The sequence below is a fragment of the Lolium perenne genome, chromosome 4 (genome assembly GCF_019359855.2).
Source record: "Lolium perenne isolate Kyuss_39 chromosome 4, Kyuss_2.0, whole genome shotgun sequence".
In the NCBI taxonomy this organism is placed as follows: Eukaryota; Viridiplantae; Streptophyta; class Magnoliopsida; order Poales; family Poaceae; genus Lolium; species Lolium perenne.
Window position 1 is genome coordinate 108,011,486 of NC_067247.2, and position 20,596 is coordinate 108,032,081.

At 47.5% G+C, this 20,596-nt stretch overlaps 2 protein-coding genes across 2 annotated transcripts; one reads left to right on the forward strand and one right to left on the reverse strand.

Moving 5' to 3' along the window:
* Nucleotides 1-386: 386 nt before the first annotated feature.
* LOC127293592 (glucan endo-1,3-beta-glucosidase 8) lies at nucleotides 387-3,315 on the reverse strand. Its single transcript, XM_051323237.2, has 2 exons — nucleotides 2,848-3,315; nucleotides 387-1,783 (listed from the first exon to the last, which is right to left on the reverse strand). The coding sequence occupies exons 1-2, from the start codon at nucleotides 3,177-3,179 to the stop codon at nucleotides 649-651; spliced, it is 1,467 nt and encodes a 488-aa protein (XP_051179197.1). The 5' UTR covers nucleotides 3,180-3,315; the 3' UTR covers nucleotides 387-648.
* Nucleotides 3,316-8,289: 4,974 nt separating this feature from the next.
* On the forward strand, nucleotides 8,290-9,265 carry LOC127348563 (agamous-like MADS-box protein AGL61). The gene has a single exon (XM_051374550.1). It carries the CDS (start codon nucleotides 8,323-8,325, stop codon nucleotides 9,130-9,132), a length of 810 nt encoding a protein of 269 aa, XP_051230510.1. The 5' UTR covers nucleotides 8,290-8,322; the 3' UTR covers nucleotides 9,133-9,265.
* Nucleotides 9,266-20,596: the final 11,331 nt, after the last annotated feature.

The window sequence follows — 20,596 nt, forward strand, 5'->3', positions numbered from 1 at the left end:
CTCCAGCTCTTCTTCGAGTCCTCGTAGGCGCTTTGGCTGAGCTCCTTGGTCGCACTTCCGGCTGTAGCCTCTTCGGTAGTTCGTGTGGGTGTGTGGTGTCGTTTTGTAAGCTGGGTTCAGCACTATGTATCGTTCTCGCCGCTGCTGGCTTTGTTAATTCAAAGTCGGGCACTTCAGTGCCTTTTATCTAAAAAAAGAGCCTACGAAGTTGACGGACTATATATGGCGCACCAGTCAGAACTCTCTAGCAGGCTTTGCTAGCAGCTGTTCTGATGGTCTTGTCCAGTCGTTCTTGGAAGTTGGGAGGCGACCAGCAGCGCTGTCTCCTCTTGGACAGTCGACACACGGTGCAACAGAGCACGCACAGCGAACTTGACGATTGACACTTGGCGAAGAAGATCGTGGAGTAGAGCTACCACTGAGTTAGCGCCGTCTCTGATGAACAGTCTCTGAACTTACAGATATACAAGTATAGAACCCTAGGAATCCAAGGGATGCAGATGATCACACTAGCATTCTAGCAAACACCTCTGACAATCTGACCAAACACGAAATACCACGTATACAAACAAAAAATCATCTACGAGTGTAACCTCTAGCTGCTGCTGCTGTTAGTTACTCGGACAAATCAAGACATGTCGTTGGCAATCAGATCAGCGTGACCGCCATGGCTGCAAGAACCGAGAACAGAACGGCCGTGGCCGTGGCAGGCGGCGAGCTAGGGCCGGCGGCGGAGGTTGTCTCTAGCTGTATGGTGAAGTTGCAGGTGCCGGTGGATGGGTCGAGGCGCGTGCGGACGGCGAGGCCCTCGAAGCCGCAGGCCTCCTCGTCGTGGTCGAACACCTGGTAGTATGCGTTGAAGGCGTAGGAGGCGTTCCCGGCGGCGTCCATGCCGTTGCAGGTTGACCCGTAGCTGAGCGAGGTGCAGTCGGCGTAGGTGCAGGCGTAGCCGATGTTGTCGCCGAGCATGGTCATGTTGTTCGGCGGCGAGTTGGTGTTGAGCACGCACCATTCCCGCGGGAGGTACTCGACGCCCCGCGCCCCGGCGAGCGCCGTGTTCCGCCCCTGGCCCGATAGGTCCATGTAGTACTTGGGCTGGCCGTCGTAGCGCGTCATGCCCCAGTGCCGCTCGAAGTTGCCCGGCGCGATGCTCTTGACGTCCTCGTCGATCAGGCTGAACAGGTACACCTCCACGTACTGGTTCGCCCGCAGCGGCGTGCCGGCGTTCGCGGCCAGCTTCTTGAGCAGCCCCGCGTAGAAGCGCTGCGCGTAGGCGGCGGTGGCGTGCTTGTCACCGTCCGTCGGCCAGCCCACTTCGCCGACGACCACCGGCAGCCCGCCCACGCCGGCGGCCGCCAGCGCCGACACCAGCGTGTCGAAGTTGGCGTCGAACACGTTGGTGTAGCTGATGCCGGTGGCGGTGTCCACCACGGGACTGGTCGTGCCGTCGAAGAAGGCGAAGTCCAGAGGGAAGTCGTCGTTCCCGTACAGGCTCAGGTACGGGTAGATGTTCACCGTGAACGGCGCGCCGCTCTGGTTCAGGAACTGCACGATCTCCGTCATCAGGCCGTTGATCTCCGCCCGGAACCGCCCAGCCGACGGCACCGGCGTGTCCTTGGGGGACTCGTACACGTCGGCGTTCAGCGGCACGGTGGCCTTGATTTTGTCGCCGAGTCCAGCGTCGTTCAGGGCGCGCTGGATGTTCTGCAGGGCAGGGAACGTGACGTTCAGGAACGTGCCATTCAGGGACGACAGAAACGGCTCGTTCCCGACGGCTACATATCTGCAGGGAAATGCAAATTTAATTTAATTTTCACCCAATGGTTATCTAAATTATTCCCAACAAGTTGTACACAAAGTACTGTTAGCGAGAGAAATATGCTGATGCTGTTAGTCAGAGACATATTTTGATGGCTAACTTATCTGTCAACACATTTTCAGGCATGATGCAGGCCAAGACAAATTGCATAATTTTCTCATGTAAAGATTCTTCTCCAACTGATGACCATCATTTGAAGAATGCAGTTCTTTAGAACTTTCTTTTTTTTGAAACGGTTCTTTAGAACTTTCCATTAAGCAGTTCGTGGCCATGTCGTAAAAAAATGCTGTTGAAGACTTGGTGGATGTCTACTAGGGGCCAGATGGGCCACTGCAATTAGATCAAGTGTGCCATGCTTTAAGATAACTAATCTATTCCCTATTCTATGCCACAATCATTCAGTGGGGATGATCCTTGTTGGGTCACTAGTGTGCATGACAAATCATTTTCAAACTTTCAGCCACAAAACACACTTTGCAGATAAGTACCGAAAGTTAGAATCTTGAGACATCAACTGGACAGGACAAATGCAAATGCACTAGGGGTAGCTTTATCTTGCAACTATAAAAACTAGCCGATGCAAGGCTGCCACTTTGCTGACAGGAAAGCTTCGGATGAATCAGCTGACAGGATATCCACATCATCCTAGACCTTACCTATGGTAAGTACTTTAAGCACCGACTGTAAATTATGAAACCCAGAGAAGATTTTGGATAGGTTACTAGAATCCCAAGCTTTCGAAAAAGAAATAGTAGAAATCTGTAATCAGGACAGGAGTACTGACGACATGTACACACAAACTACAAGGTTCAGAGGAGGAAGTGATCAATTTAAGTCTTTGAAAACGATAATCATTTCGGTGGAATGGAAACTGCAATTAATTGCGAGATGACAGCTGATGCAACATCGATCAACATCATGACTTAGAGAAACAGAGGGATCAATTGCATCTGAGGTTCTGAATTTAAAGAGAAAGAAAGAAGATGATCATCATCGTAGTTCATAGAGGAGTAGTTAATTTTACTCACTTGATGTTCACTCCGCCGTCGAAGCTGTAGGCGCTGACGTTCTTGTGCACCCACTCCCTGGCGGTGTCGTAGTCCGTCATCATGTCGAGCATGACGTTGGGGATGGCCACCATGACCTCGATGCCGGTGCCGGCGAGCGCTTCGAGCGGCCCGGAGTCGGCGTCGAAGAGCTTCACCTTCTTGATGCCATTGTCCTGGAGCATCCGCACCACGGTGCTGGGCGGGAGCTGGTGCGACGCCATCGTGCCCCAGTTCACCCCGAGCGCCTCGGCCGCAGGAAACCCGACCACGGCGACCAGCAGAGCAACGGCCAGCAGCCGCGAGTCCGCCATGATCGAGGCACCAAAGCAGAGCTTTCAGGCCACACACTCGAACGCACACACACACGCACCCAGGGAAGAGTTGAAGAATGGGAAACACGGTTTCCAGCTGGGGGTGTATTATGGTACGTGTGCAAGGAGGAGACGGGATGCGATTTGGATGATGGGGAGGTCCGAACGATTTGGCTATTCTAGTGCGTTTGGTGCTTTTCTTTGCGAGGAGGGACAAGGACTTGCGAGTTTGGATAGAAGTGGCCGGAGCTAGCCGGACGTGTGATGACGAAGAACCACATTGGAGGGACGGTGAAAGGCACAAGCAAGTTTCGGCCTTTCCCATTTCAGGAGCAAACACGGCACGTGTCTCTGCAGGTATCGCAGCGAATTAACACGGAGTACATAGCCGTTGCTTTCAAGTCAAAGAAATCTCCTGTGCAGCATATGATCGAGCTTGTGTAGCGCATTTTTTCGATAAAGAGAATATATTAATATCAAGAGATATCAATTACATCCAGTATCTGCAACAACGCACCACCCTAATGGCACTACGGATGCACACAGCCAAAAAAAGAAAAGAAAACTAAGAAACAAGTCCCGCTACAGTATCTCGGGCCTAACAACAGCAATACATCCACCGCTATGACAACACCTGAATTACAGACTCTCCAAAAAAACGACGCCTCCAAGAAGAGAACAGTGTTCAAACACCGTCATCGCCTGAACAGTGCTTGTGTAGCGCATTCCTTGTCCAAGTAAACATGTGGCTTGGGAATGAATTGGATCTAAAATTCGAAATGTTTTACCTCCTTCATACTACCTCTGTTTCAAGGAATAAGACGTCCTCGTTTTACAAGCTTTTTGTTTGTCCAAGAATTACTTCAAATAGATAAAAATTGTTTGTATGAAATTAATATCATTAAACAGTTCTCTTCAATACGAATTGAACGATACTAATTCCATATAATATAATCAAGATTTTGTTGCTCAATTTGTATGATCAAAGTTCGTCTTACAATACGCGTGCGCTTTATTCCTTGAAATGGAGATAGTAATTATTATGTAGTTTTAGTATAAATTTGAACTAAAATCATGACACAAATTATGAAATTAACGGAGCAACTAGCATATATATATTGAGCTTTTTCTTGGGAGGAAGGAGTAGTAACCAGTAAGCATGTTACACCGAGACAGGAGTGGACCGTACTTAAACCTGAACCACTTTATGGAAAATAACTTTAACCTGAACTTAAGCAAGAAATATAGCAGTAAACTGAATCGTGACGATGACGACGCTTGTCAGTCCTGCGATGCATGGCGTGGCGCGATCGACAACCATCGATCTCGGAACAAGTTTTTCGCCTAGTTTGACCAACAGGACAGCATGATCACGAGCTAGGTAGCGCTCCACTACCACTCTCCTGATATAACAGGAGAAAACTGAAAGAACGATGGCCACTAAAACGGGACACCTGCTTCTTTTTCTAAGAGAAAACAGTCAGATTAGATAGGAAGTCGCTGCTCCCATCACGCACGTCGCTGTTAGTCTGTCCACCGCGTCCGTCAAAAAAAGAAGTAAAACGAACATTTTTTAAACCCGGCAGAGATTATTCGATGTGATAGATATGAAGAATTGAAGAAAGAAAAAGGAGAAAAGAAAGAAAATAGTCTCACGGCCGGGAATCAAATGAGAACATTGGCCCGTGGTATTTGTGGTTTTCGTGACAAGGATGAAGGATGCTTGAACTCCATCGACTTGCTGTCTCCGTCTCTCACCCTACTCCACCTTAATTAGTCTTAATACCTGATCTTTGTGGCGGTTTGCAATTTGGTTTGTCCAGCCGGCTGGATGGGTAGGTCGGCAGCCGTCACTGTCTACACGAGCGCCAAGCTTCTGACTTCTAGAAGATTATAACGTTTTGTGTTTTTTTTTTCAGAAAGAGTTGTTGCTTTTGCAAACCAAGTGCTGAAAACTACAGGCCTGGGGTTATTTTATTGTGTCCGCGGACACGTGTTTAATCATCTCAAGAGAATTGGATGCATGCACAGATATGCATGAATATATATGCCACGTACACAAGAGCATCATATTACACTTGAACTTATCCTGCGTTGGTACTCGGAACCGAAGTTCAGACCATGAGCCCTCCGTTTCCTTTTAATTAACTCTGGTTTAGGGGAACTGAGGGAGTAGTCTGTACGTGGCCGCCTTGAGCTTAACCAAAACACCATCCACCTTTTCGTTTTCGATGTAAACCAATCTTGATAAATATTGTGGGTGTCCTCTAAATAGCTAAAACTTTAGATCGATCACAACTCTAAGTACAACTCGAGTCATTCAACTTTTTTTTTTTGTAATGGGCTAGACTGCATTTAGCCAGGGCATATATATATAGTAGGCTAATGGGCTAGGCTGCTAGCTTTGTGTCCTTTTGATTGACTAATTCTCTACAACTTTATGTGCCGCTAAAAACGCTTAATGTGTCCCCTAGAAAAAAATGAACTTTTAAGAAACAAAACACATACATACTAGTACATGAATTAGTGAAGATGAACAATTTGCACAAAAAATTGTGCCCGTAGATAAACAACGTAATAAAGAAAGTTTGCTACCACTGATGCGAAAAACATGTGTCTGTCTCTCTTGACATGTTTCTTTACTCTTGGCATATGATTTCTAGAGATAAATGTCTGGACCATTCAGTACATTGCACATGTTCATAGGTGTCTTTCTTTGGGGACATGTTCATCTATGTACGCTATTTCTTTTAGCAAACGGTCCATATATACACTAATTCACACAGTATGTCCATGTCTTTTTTTTAAATCTAAGAATATGTCTACATATTTCATCGAAAATACATACATATAAATATACCTGTGTATGTGTGTGTGTGTGTGTGTTTTACAAGGGGCAATATGTATTTTTTTAAAGCGGAGCTGTACATGTCCATAAGTCAAAAGAAAACAGACCAGGCCCACCAACTTACCAGGCTTTACTTGAATGTGGCCCATTCCACATCCACATAAATGATCCACTCAAAGAAAACCCACCAACTTAATACTTGCACAATTATTTCCCTATAAATATTTGAACAATATTTTCGAGTCTCATATTTGCCATTAACTTAATAGCGCTTTATAGATTACGATGAGATGGAAGTAGTAATTGACCCCTGCCCCACTAACATGTGATGAAGTGTCAGCGTGCAATATAAACCAACCTTAATGTTCCAATGGGATGGCACCCAACAAGCAAGTAATAAAACACCATCCCCTATATTACCATGGGAGAAGCAATTATGATGTGATGCCAACAAGTAATATAAACCACCTTCCCATGAGCTGGTTGAGTAATTGACTCCCACATTCCTATACTGTGCTGAGATGGTTGTAGATATATTATCAATGGATAACCTGAAATTTCAATTCACCGCACAAGTACAAAAATTCATAAGTTCAATTTTTTCGGGCATTTTCAGGTTTCATTCGCTAGTACGAAAGGCCTTTGCGTGCAATCGACTCCGACAAGAAAGCGCCAATCTTCTATTTGCTCTCTCGACACCCCTAATGTCGTGCATTTGGCTTATAAGCCGTTCGACAGTAACATAATAAAGTTGTTAGTATCATACATACACTAGACCTCCTTATCTCCCGATGAGATGACAACAGTAGTTGAACCAAAAGTTAGCAATAACTAAGCCATTTCTAACAGGTTATCATTTTGTCTTCTCGATCACACACATGCATGTAATTTCAGATACCAATATTCAAGATTGGCATTCGTGCATCGACACGGATTTGTAGAAAAGGGTGTAGGCGCACTCATTTTTTTAAAATGTCATTTCAGAAAATTTTGAAATAAAAAGTTTACATGTACATATTTTATTGATACTTACTCATGCCAATTCTCAAGTAAAAAAATATGACCATATGTGTCCTACACGAAAACGAGAAAATTGTAATTTGTATTTCTTTGAACAGTACAAATACAATCATTATAGTGTCATTTACACATTTTGATTTTTTATGTAGGTTGCATACGATCGTATTTTTTCTTGAGAACTGGCACAAGTAAGTACCAAGATAATATGTACATGCAAAAAAATTATTTCAATTTTTTTAAACTTTAAATGGCATTTTTAAGTTTTGAAAAAATGGGTGCGCCTACACATATGTTCCACTAGCTATTTCTGATACGGGCATTCCTTAATTTAGTTCAATTCATACAAGAAAAGTGTGGCATGTTAAGTTGACAATGATGTACAAGAAGATACAAGAAGACACATATAAATCATTTTGAAAAAATAAATAACAAAAAAGGTGAAGGCAAAAGACTAGCTAGGTATATGAAAGGCATATGGTGATAAAAGGCAAATGAATCCCATATATCTTTATATATCCAAGCAATAATATTAATTGCCATGAATGTGAGATGACATGCGGCAAACATTAACAAGTACTCCCTCCGTCCCGGTTTACATGGCCTACGCGTATTTCAAGATCGTTAGTTTGATCAATATAATATAAAATTTACACTAAAAAAGTTATATCATTTAAAAGTACAACATTTGAACTTTTCAATGATATATATTTTGTAGTCTATATCTTGTGTTACGTTGGTTAAATTGAATATCTAGGATACGCGTAGAACCTGTAAACCGGGGGTAGTATTTCAATAAACTTAACTCAAAATAAAGCAATGCACGAATGTATGGGTAGCTAAAAACACACACGTGAGGGTTGTCACCCAACAAGGCAGCATTGCTACTTATAAATCTCCATATTAAAAAGGAATCCCATGAAGAGTCGAGTAATGAACATCCTAATGTGTAGTAGTATGAGCTAGCATGAACTGAAACATTCCCCTGAATAGTAATCCATGAATTACCATTAAACCCATTAGCTAGCTCGATCGCATTCACCACCCCATTGCTGCGATTCCACCAGCAAAGAACTAGCTATGCATGAGAGAGGAGGGAGAGGAGCATTCACCATGATGAATTGCCATTCCAACTCAGCATGAGGAGTGCAAAGGCTCACCTCAACCATTGTTCATCCACTGCTATATAAACACGAGACCTAGCGAGAGACAGAGATCTGCCTATCCTATCCTAGTCTAGCTCTCCTCCCCCGATTCAGAAAGGTTTCAGGTGTTGCAATGGCGCGTCGCCGCACGAGCATGGGTCGCCAGAAGATCGAGATCCGTCGCATCGAGAGCGAGGAGGCGCGTCAGGTGTGCTTCTCCAAGCGCCGCGCCGGGCTGTTCAAGAAGGCGAGTGAGCTGGCCATCCTGTGCGGCGCCGAGGTGGCCGCCGTCGTCTTCTCCCCCGCCGGTAAGGCCTTCTCCTTCGGCCACCCCTCCGTCGAGGCCATCCTCGAGCGCTTCGCTCCGACCGGGGTGGCAGCCGGAGGAGGAGTTTCTGGCGCCGGAGAAGACAACAAGCAGCTCGTGGAGCTGAACCGCCAGTACGGGGAGCTGCGGGCGCAGCTGGACGCAGAGAAGGCGCGGAAGGAGCGAGTGGAGGAGGCCATGGCGAAGCAGCGCGCGGAAGCGAGTCCCGTGGCGGCGTGGCTGGAGGCCGACGTCCGCGACATGGGAGAGGAGGAGCTCATGGCCTTCGCAGCGGCGCTGGCGGAGGTGCAGGCTGCCGTCGCCGCGCGCGCGAACCAGGTGCTCCAGGACGCCCTCAATCACGGCCATGCAATGGCGGCCAGGGCCCGCTCCAACATGGTGCCCTTGCCGGCGCCGCAGCAGCATTTCCTTGCCATGGGCGTCGGCGCCGATAACGGTGGGTTCGAGTTCGGCCGCAGCACCAACGGCGGCGCCAACAACGACGGCGCAGGGATTGAGATGCAGATGCAGATACAACAGATGATGATGGCAATGCCGCCGCCGTCGCCGGGGTTCGCCGGCGCCGGAATGGAGATGATGATGCAGCAGGGGTTCGGCTTCCTCGGACCCTACTGAGAAGAAGATGAGATCCAGAACGATTACGAGTTCATTCTTCCTATGCATGCAGAGGGGTGCATGCGTGGATGGACGGCTCAGGAATCAGGATAGACAAGCAAATTAAAAGTAAACACGATCAAGTAGCATGTTTTCTTTTCGAGTTAGTTCTTCGAAGAAAATAATAAATAAAAGTTTACTTATGCTCGTTAAACTATTTGGTGGCTCACTTTGCAAGCAAACAAAATTTATCTCATTGGCAGCAATGCAAGTTAATCTCTTTTGATCAGGATGGATGGGACTGCCTCAAAATTAACCATCAATATGGCTCGAATCTAATGGCTGATGGTAATTGATAGTGTCTTAAGGGAAGAGATTAACATGCTGCTAGCTAATACGTACTAGTGCACATTAGGTGCGAATTACGAGCTACCGTTTCTTTTGGAGTATGATACACACATGCCGCAGCAATGCTGGATTATTGGACGACACATCATGTATGAGTGTGTCAAATTTGGCTACGCTTTGATGCCTAAGTTTATAAGAATAATCTTGTTCTCTAGTCGTCTCATGCCAATTTTTATGTGCTCCATTATCTACAAAAAAAAAGGGTCTATTCGGGCAGTCTCACTAATGCTTGGCAATTGTAGTTTTCTTTAATATGTGTCATTGCTATTTGTTTGTTCCTTGTCCTAGCTAGCTATACCAGGAAATGAAACTAATGTACAAACTCAGAGACGGGTTTATTTTACAATCATAGTAGTATATAGTCAATACAAAACATGCTAGTAGTTGTGTCGCGTTTTAGCCACTCGTGACGTTATTCCGCATGTCACCAGTACATGTAATACTAGCAGGGTGTTGGCATGGTTCTTATGGGGGACGCCTGTCGGGAGTACCTGATAGCCTGCCATGGAGGAGATGTTGTTGAGGAAGTGGCATTAGCTATCGCGATAGCCGGCCGGGGCAAGAACGACAACCTTCTGAGGTGTTGTGGCATCCTTTCGTGAGGCTGCGACAACCTGCCTGGGTGTGTGCCGGCAATGGTTGTTCTATACCCATTATCACTACCAACCACGACATTCTTCCTTCTTCCAATTCCTCACGACCTTTGCATATCCGCAATAATGGTTGCTCACCACCTTGTCAAAATTCTTGTTTCCGTTCTCCAACTTAGTTCAGCCAACTTAAATATATGTTGAATTTGATCCTTTTAGTTTATTTGTGAAGGACTACCCAACAAAAGCGCGACCATCAGATCCAATAGCTTGGGCCCTCACTAGTGTCTCCATGACACCCGCTCTCAGGCCATCATCTAGCTTATGTCGTCATCGATCCCAATCTTTCACCGTTGTCTTAGAGACCTTGATCGTCATGTCATGAAAGCTTTAGCATGTTCTACATAATTCCTTGTTGTATGATTAAGGATAAATCGAGACTTTGTCAAGCTTGTCAACTAGGACATCATATTAGTCTTCCTTTTAGTTGGTCTTCAAGTGTAACGATTAATCTTCCTTTTAATTGGTCACTATATCAACAATACGATATAGTGAGACATCATATATTGTGACGTTTTATCTCCATTATTTTCCTTCTAATACCAAAATGACATACATATACGTGAGCGTCGGGATTTTTTTTGTCTTCTTCACCGCCCTCATGTCAAAATCCTAGCTCTGTCCCTGCCAATTGGGAGGTAATGTTCATGTTTCAAAAATTATCTCATAGTTCTCTATGATTATACTCATTTTTTTGGTTATATCCCCTCTGAGCTAAATGTGAATCATTTCGACATCTCTCTTGTGTTCCATGATTACTCTCTGGTACCATGTAATTTGGGAATGATACGACTCTATATGCATAGTTGTTTGATTGCGGGCAAGACCAATTTCCTATTCGCTATTTAGGTATTCCGATTCATTATCGGAGACTAACTATAGCTGAATGGAAAATAATGAAAGAAATACTACAAAAACGCCTTAACCGCTCGAAAGGGAAATTGTTGTCCCTGGGAGGAAGATTGGTACTCATCAATTCGGTACTGACTAATATGGTAATGTATATGCTATCCTTCTTCCTTGTACCAAAAGGAATACTGAATAAACTCGATTACTATCGATCCAGATTCTTTTGGCAAGGGGACAACGAGAAAAAGAAATATCGACTAATATGGTACTGTATATGCTATCCTTCTTCCTTGTACCAAAAGGAATACTTAATAAATTAACTCGATTACTATCGATCCAGATTCTTTTGGCAAGGGGACAGCGAGAAAAAGAAATATCGACTGGTTAAATGGAGTATAGTTTGTAGTTCAAAGATCAAGGAGGGCTTGGAGTTCATGACTTGGAAGTCAAGAAGTCAGCCCTGCTAGCTAAATGGTTGTTCAAGCTCCTTACCGAGGATGGGATTTGGCAAACTATTCTTAAGAGAAAGTATATCGGCTCGAAGACGTTATCCCAAGTGATTTGGAAACCAGGGGATTCGAATTTGTAGGCAAGTCTCATGGCGGCAAAGAAATTATTTTTCCGCCATGGCACTTTCTCAATTAAGAATGGAGCACAGATATGGTTCTGGGAAGACATTTGGTTAGACAATGCACCCTTATGTGAACAGTATCCTGTCCTGTATAGTATTGCTCGTCATAAAAGTGATACCATTGCCACGGTAATGTCTACATCACCTCCGAATGTGAAGTTCACACGAGTCTTGCTTGGGCAAAGACAATTGACATGGAATTTGCTAATTCGACGACAGGGAGATATACACCTATCGCCTGAACCGGACGAATTTAGGTGGAATCTACATGTAGATGGCACTTTCTCGGTAAAATCACTATACAATGCGATACTTCATTCTGACATACCAGTTGATAATAATAAGAAAATTTAGAAAATGAAAATACCACTAAAAATAAAGATTTTCGGATGGTATCTTCGTCGGGGGTTATCCTCACCAAGGACAATCTTGTTAAGCGAAACTGGCATGGAAGTACTAGGTGTGTGTTCTGTCAACATGACAAAACTATTAAACACCTTTTCTTCCAGTATCGTTTTGCGAGATCAATATGATCAATCATCCAAGTAGCGTCTAGCTTGTATCCTCAGACTAGTGTCGTCAATGTCTTTGGCAATTGGCTTCATGGTATCGATCTAAGGTTTACGTTGCTTCTTATGGTGGGGGCGCTTGCGGTTATCTGGGCGCTTTGGCTAAGTAGAAATGACAAGATTTTTAACGATAAAAATTATACTATATTGCAGGTTGTCTACAGATGTACAGGTATTCTCCGTTTGCGGTTACCTCTTCAGCGAGTGGAGAACCGAGACCTGTTTACGGAGGTCTGTAGACGGTTGGAGGCTGCGGCGAGGGATACTTTTTCCTACATGGGTGGCAACATAGTCTACGGATTGAAGCCCCACCTACACCCTAGGCGTCTTATGATTCATCGATTCGATATGTATTTCGCCTAGTTTTTTGTTTTCAGACTTTCAACTTGAGACATATAAATGGATGTGTGCATCCTGGTTGTGCAGAGGCTGGGTGTAATTGCTTCTCTAACTAATAAAGCATCTGTTATCGAAAAAAAACCATGTAATTTGGGGATTAACCATGTGTCACATATATATCGCTTGTGTTGCTCGTGTGTATATAGAGAGAGAGGATTACAAGCAACGTACAAGTATGGAGAAATATTATGTACAAGGAATTAGACAGACATAACCTAGCTCTATGCAAACATATGATTCGATTATATGTCTAACACATGCGTCACCTTTGGAAGAATTTTATCACTCCACACAGAGTTGAGATGTTTAGCACTAAACATTTGGCTCGGCGTAGACCGTTTTGATAGGAGGCGTTTACACAAATGGTTTGGATCTCCGGAAGTGATGCTTCTCATACGTGTTAGCGGAGACGTTGTGGGTATATTTTATGGGTGTACCAACGAGAGTGTCTACATCCGGTAAGCTCGGATGGCCTATAGATGGTGATGGTGGCATATGGCCCATCAGGCGACCCAGTTGCTGTAGATCAAGATGGATGAAGTCTAGCCCAGAAACAAGGAGCCAGATCCACCGACCAACTCTAGAAATCGGATCTGGCCTGACCCATCAGGGGTAGCCGGATCCAGTACGACACGTAAGGGAAGGCGGATCCTTGGCGTGCACGGCAAGATAGTATACCGTAATTAGGTGACTTGTATTCCGGCTAGAACCCTTCGTGTAAACCCTAGATCTTGGCGCCTTTATAAGCCGGATCCGGGGAGCCCTAGAGGCACAACCACAACTTATTGCAACAACGCGAAAGCGCCCAGATAATTCAAGACAAGCAGCAGTAGGCCCTGTCATCGTGCAGGTGTTCCGAAGCTGTGTATATCGCGTACCAACATCTCGAGGACTCTCCGCCCGATGGCCCCTACTTCTTCTCCCCCTCATGAGGATCCCTCCTCCGAGATACCGTCGAATAGGCAACGACAGTTGTCACCCACCGTGGGGGCCAGCGGTGTCTGGAGGCCGGAACCGGGAGGGTTCCGCCATGGGAAGCTACGATGACTCCATCGCTGTGGGGCGTGTCCTCTACGCCGGCAACTTTCCGACCGTCCCTCAGGACGAGTGCTGGATTCCGGCTAAGACCGGCCCCATCAAGCTCTCCATCATCCCAATCGGCGACATTCACATCTTCATCGGCGAGACCGTCGATGCCGACGGAAACACCCTGGTAAGTCACGCTGACGCGACCGCCGCTGAGCAGGACGCAGTCGCGAAGATCCGATCTGAGACGCAGGAACTTCCTAAGGAAGATTCCGCCTTAGATCTGGAAATTTCTAAACCCACCCAATCCGCCCCTGAGCAGGAAATTACGGTGGAAGACCAATGCAGATCCGCCTGGGTCTCCCAGGTGTTAGAGAAGCAAAGGTGCCACTTCATGCACTTCCTCGCACATACCGCATGAACTGCCCCTCCTCAGGATGGAGCTGGACCCATGCAGGTTGAAGCTACCGGAGACAGCGATGCTCCGGCTCAGTAAGAGGTTGCCGGAGACAAAGAAGAATCAATCCTGGGCAACCGAAGCCCAACCTCTGACGACGCTTCCTCCATGGACACAGATGAATACAACCGTGCTATGAAGGAGTTGGAGGATGAGGAGAAAGCATAGACAGAATCCGCCCCGCCAAAGGAGGTTCTTGTAACCTTAACTGGGCTGGAGCAAGGAACTGAGGTAGAAGCGACTCCGACCGACGCCGGACTTCCAGGTTCGTCCAATTCGGAGACTCCGCCCTCGCGACCGCGCTATCACGTGGTGTCGGATCCCGGAGAAGGACGTGTCCTTGAACATGGAGAAGATATGTCCATAAAAGAGCTCGCCAGACAGGCAGGCCGGGGCGCTATTGCAAACTCGGAAATCCTAACCAAGCAATTCACTCCGGAGGAGGCCGCAGACCCGAAAGCTCTAGAAGCCAAAAGGAAGGAACTGCTGGCCACCGCCGAAAAATTCGCCAACACTGCAGTAGCAATGCTGGAGGAAAGGCAAGATGCAGAGGACGTGATGGATAAATTCCTACAAAGTGAGCACGAAGCTGTAGAATACTTGGAAGAAGCCAAAGCACTCCGAGCACGGTGGGAAACCATCATAGAAGATGCCAGCAAGGAAGTAGATAGGATCCGCCGGGAAGCCATTGGCCCCCACAAGATCAACTTTGCGACCCCCACCGATCAGCAACCGCTCACAACTCCAAAGAACAATATGAAGAAGGTTGCGGAGCTTTTGGCCAAGAATGATGAGGAAATCGACACCAACCATCTCCGCACACTCGTGGCTTTAGCAATGAAGCAACAGAGTAAGGCAGATACTTCTCGCAGGTTGGAATCCAACCCGGAAATATGTGTATCCACCGCGCAGAAGGACGCCTTAGGAAGGGAACATCGTGATGATGAACCGCGCACCGGATCCATGGAGCGCAGAAGGAGAACCTGAGAACATCCAAATCCGATCCCCGTACCCTCGAAAACACCTCCGGCGGACCCAAATAATGGAAAGGATCCGATGTACACTGGCGGGGACAAGTACCGGAACCCGTCACCTCCGCCCCGGAACCCGCGTCCTCCCCCGCCACCTCGCCGCCGTAGTCCAGCCGGAAACACCAGACCCCATGGGCCGGGTGGAATTAATATCCGCGACAACATGGTACCTCAGAGGAACCGGAACACGGAGCGCACGCCGGAGCCGTAACTAAGAACGCGAGCCTGAGCCCCGCAGAAGACGGAACGAGGGAGGCGACCACCATCATGGAGAAGGTAGCCACCGAAGCCGGAGTCAGCAACAAGAAGGGCGCGGAGAATATGAAAGCGGAAGCAAAAGGTCCCACCGGCCCCCTCGCAGATCTCCCTCCCCACCACCTAGTGGAGGAGGTGGAGGCGGAGGCGGAGGCCGGAGATGTCGCTCTCATTCAAAATCCCCATGCAACAGCCCGCACGACGCACGGGAACGTCTCAATGAATACAGATCCGAATACATAGGCCCAAAGTGCTTTGGCAGGATGATTCAAGAGGAGCCAACGCCAAAAGGTTTGAACCTCAAGCTACCCGGAAATCTGAAGCACTATGATGGCAGTGAAAGGCCCGATACCTGGATCGAGGACTACTTCAATGCAGTCAGCTTTGCCGGAGGGACCCCTAAGATAGCCTGCCGCATGCTTCTGTTGTACCTTGTTGGTCCAGCCCGTACCTGGCTCAGTGACCTCCGGAAAACTCCATCTTTTGCTGGTTCGACCTGAAGATCGCCTTCGAGAAACACTTCAGGGGCACCTACAAAAGACCTGCCACAACAAGCGACCTGCAGGCATGTATCCAGAAGAAGAATAAAACCACTCGAGCTTTTCTCACTCGGTGGTTAGCAACAAGAAACGAGTGCGAGAACGTGGATAACCGCACAGCTATGCACGCCTTCATAGGTGGCTTGCAGCGAGGAGGGCTGCTCCGACATAAGCTTACTTGCCTGATCAATGAGAACAATCTGACCTTGGATGACATGATCGACATTGCAAGTACTCACACCACCGTTGATGACGACGCAGGTGGAGAACTTACAGCCATAGCCTTACCACTGCACCAGCAAAAGAAGAACTGTGATAACGGTGGCAGCAGCAACAACAAGCGGAAGAATCCCTCCGACGACCAGAAGAGCAGCGGATCCGACATGGTCGCCATGACGTTCCAGCGCGGAGGTCAAGGAGGCGGAAGAGGTCGCGGCCGTGGTGGCGGAGCCGGCAGGGGCCAGCAGCGCGCTGACGAGGTCACCGTCGCTGGGACCCGCGCTCCCAAACTTACATAGAATACAGGGACATGCCATGTTTGGCCCACATTGATCTGGCTACTGGCAAATCCCCCCACACCAATCGCAACTACAAGTGGGTCAATGATCTCAAAACTGACCCGGAAGCAGGATAAAAGCGCGCCCGGAAGCACCGCCCTCGCGGCAAAGGAGGCAAGGGCAAGAACAAGGAAAAGGACGAGGACAGTTCTGAGGCGATGGACGAGGATGACACTTTGCTGAATCCAAAAGAGGGTTCCACAGCTAACAAACCCAACCCCTTCGTCAAAAACAGTGCTGGTGCATACCACACTTTCCTCGGAACCCCAATGGCCCGGACCAAGAAATCGGCCCTCCGGGTCCTGAACGCCACAGTTCCGGCTGTGCCGCAATACGTCAAGTGGTCGGAAACTTCCTGCACCTTCGACGGGGCAGATCATCTGACTGTCATCCCAAAAGAGTGCTACACCTTGGTTGTTAGTCCCCGCATTGACGGGTATGACTTCTCCAAGTGCCTTATGGATGGCGGAGCTAGCCTGAATATCATGTACCTGGAGACTCTGGAGAGGATGAACCTTACCAATGAACAGCTTAAGCACAACACCACTGAGTTTCATGGAGTTGTTCCGGGTAAAAAGGCAAACTCCCTGGGCAGCATCAAACTTCCCGTGGCCTTCGGAGATGTCAACAATTTCCGCGAAGAGATGATCACTTTCGAAGTTATGCCCTTCAAGAGCTCCTACCACGTCATCTTCGGCAGGCCCACCTACCACAAGTTCCACGCAAGGGCATGCTACATCTACAATAAGCTTAAGCTTGCGGGTCCTAACGGTATGATCACCGTATCCGGATACTACAAGAAAGCTCGAGACTGCGAGGAGGGCGAAGCCGCCTTTGCAGAGTCTGTGATATCTGGAGAGGACTGCAAGGCTACAGGGCCGCGGTGGACCCGAGTGAGATGCAAACCACCAAGAAGCAGATCTCTGAATAGAAGAACTCGTTCAAGGCCGCGATAGACACCAAGAAGGTCGACCTCATAGTAGGAGACAGTTCCAAGCAAGTGTCTGTCGGAGCTGGCCCGGACCCCAAATAGGAAGACGTGCTCGTCGAGTTCCTCCGAGATAACATGGATATCTTCACATGGCAACCTTCTGACATGTCCGGAGTACCAAGGGAACTCGCCGAGCACTACCTCAACATAAATCCGGGTGCAAAACCGGTGAAGCAAGCTATGCGTCGCTTTGGAGATAAGAAGCGTCGCGCATAGGAATGGAATTAGAAAAGTTACTAGAGGCAGGTTTTGTAGTAGAAGTTATCCATACTGATTGGGTCGCAAACCACGTCCTTGTACCCAAAAAGAATTCTGAAATACTAAGAATGTGCATCGATTACTCCAGCTTGAATAAGCATTGTCCGAAGGATACGTTCCCTTTGTCGCGCATTGACCAAGTCATTGTTTCGATGGCAGAGGCGGAACTTCTGTGTTTTCTTGACGCATATTCCGGGTATCACCAGATCCGGATGAAGAAGTCCGACCAAAAGGCGACCTCGTTCATCACACCCTTTGGCACTTACTACTTTGTCACCATGTCTTTTGTTTTGAAAAATGCAGGTGCCACTTACCAACGTATGATGCAGCGGTGCCTGAAGGACCAAGCTGGAACGTGCACGCTTATATCGATGATATCACGGTCATGACTCGGAAAGGATCCGACTTGATCAGCGACCTCAAGGAAACCTTCGAGAATCTCCGACGATACAAGATGATGTTGAATCCGTTAAAGTGCGTCTTTGGCGTACCAGCCGGAAAACTCCTTGGCCTCATTGTGTCTCACAGAGGCATTGAAGTAAACCCGGAAAAAATCAAGGCTATCCTGAACATCAAATGGCCAACTTGTCTTAAAGATGTGCAGCGACTAACTGGTTGCGTTGCTGCAATCAGTAGATTTGTTAGCCATCTTGGCGAGAAGGCACTACCTTTATACAAGTTGCTGAAGAAAATAGACAAATCCATCTGGGACGACGCAGCAGATGCAACACTTCAGGGGTTAAAGGACATACTCTCTTCACCGCCTATCTTGGCAGCTCCGGGTGAGTCAGAGCCTATGCTCCTCTACCTGGCATCCTCCAACAAGGTCATCAGTCTCGTAATCGTGGTGGAGCGGCAGGAAGAAGGTCATGAGTACGGAGTCCAAAGGCCAGTCTATTACATTAGCGAGGTTCTGACGGAATCCAAGCAAAGATACCTTCACTTTCAGAAGCTAGTCTATGGTGTATTCCTAGGTAGCCGGAAGCTGAGACACTACTTCCAGGAGCATCCTATGACAGTTGTGAGCAAGGCTCAATTGTCAACCATCATCAACAACTCCGACGCAACAGGACACGTAGCAAAGTGGGGCATAGAACTTTCTGCCTTCGACACAAAGCTAGATCCTCGATCAAATCCCAAATATTGGCGGATTTTTTCGACGATTTGACTGAAGCGCCAGAGGGTACACCTGTGCCGAAACCTGAAGCATGGGTCATGCATTTTGACGGATCCAAGCAACATCAAGGCTCGGGGCTGGAGTTACCCTGAAGTCACCAATCGGAGAAGAATGGCAGTATGTCCTGCGGATTCACTTCGAAGCTACAAACAATATGGCAGAATACGAGGCTCTACTACACGGTCTGCGCATCGCCAAGGAGATTGGGATCAAGCACATCATATGCTGCGGAGATTCCGACCTGGTGGCACAACAAGTAGGCGGAACCTGGAACGCCAGAAACTCCGTAATGGCGGCTTACAGAGACGAAGTGGACGAGATCGTCAAGTGCTTGCTCGGATATGAAGTCAAGTACGTCAGGAGGGATGACAACACAGCGTCAGATATGCTGTGACGTGGGCATAACCCTTCGGGTACTCGACATTACCATACCCGGTGCAAACTATGAAGCTCGACCAGCACAAGGACTCGACGAGCTGGACCCGCAAGGAATATCAACTTGGACAACAAGGAAAGAAGACTCCAATACAAATTCTACTAGGACTCTTGTAAACCCTAGCTTGGCTGATATATAAAGCCAGGCAGGGGCACCCCTTATGACACACATATTCAGAAACATAAATCATAGAGGCGACACGCCTAGACATCGCAACCCGCAGATTAGAACTAGACTAGATCCAACGACTCCGCCTATGGCGGCCCCCTGTACACATATATTCATATAGTGGATTGCTAGCAGGACGTAGCGATCCTCCACCGCGGGGACGTGAACCTGGGTACGTCGTGTACCGCCTCGCTCCCGGAACTTCCGTCGTCGCCTTTCTCTAAAACCCAAGCCCCTCATGGTGGGCATTGCCGAGGAACCGCCTCGTCAATTGGCGCCGTCTGTGGGAAGCGCGACGACTCAATTTTGTCATCTGGGCAGGATCCATCGAGTTCGTCATCAACATCATCAACGAGATTATAGATAACGAGAAGAAGCAAGTTCAATCACCGGCGATTCATTCGTAAGATTAGATCTACAAGTTAAGCGGTTCCGTCTTGAGCTTCGGATGGCCAAGTTGTCTACTTCGGATAAGGCAGTCGCATGATTGGAAAATTCAATGGACAACGCCCCAAACAGTCTGTCGTACGGCCGGCGTTCGCACATATGTGATGATCAGTCAATCGGATGGAGAAACAAATAATCAGCTAGTTGAATCCAAGTTCCAGGAAGAAGAAGCGGAATCAACGCGTGTGCTCATAAAGTAATCAGCTGGCCCGTTCGCTCACCATCGCATGCACTGGAAAAGCAATCGGCTCATACCTCACAAGGATACTGTCAGCGATTCGGCAATCGCGATATCGGAAGAATAAAGCTTCAGCTACGTTGTACGGCCGGCGTCCGCACGAGGCTATCGTGTGCATGGATTAGGTGCTCCAATGACTCAAATTCCAAAGAACCCCACGTTACTCGAAGGAGAGGACACAGCGAGCGCATCTGGGAGATACGAAGAATTCAAGCTTCGTACGAGAAAGGAATTAAGAGGAACTAGATGACCCGTTGCGCTATCACGCAAATGACATGATCAAGTCAGAATTCAAATCATAATTTTTAGCTTACTAAGTAGCTTAAAATCTAACCTAACTATATTACGGACACATCATTCCATTGAGGTGCTACAATAAGATATGACAATTTAGTACGA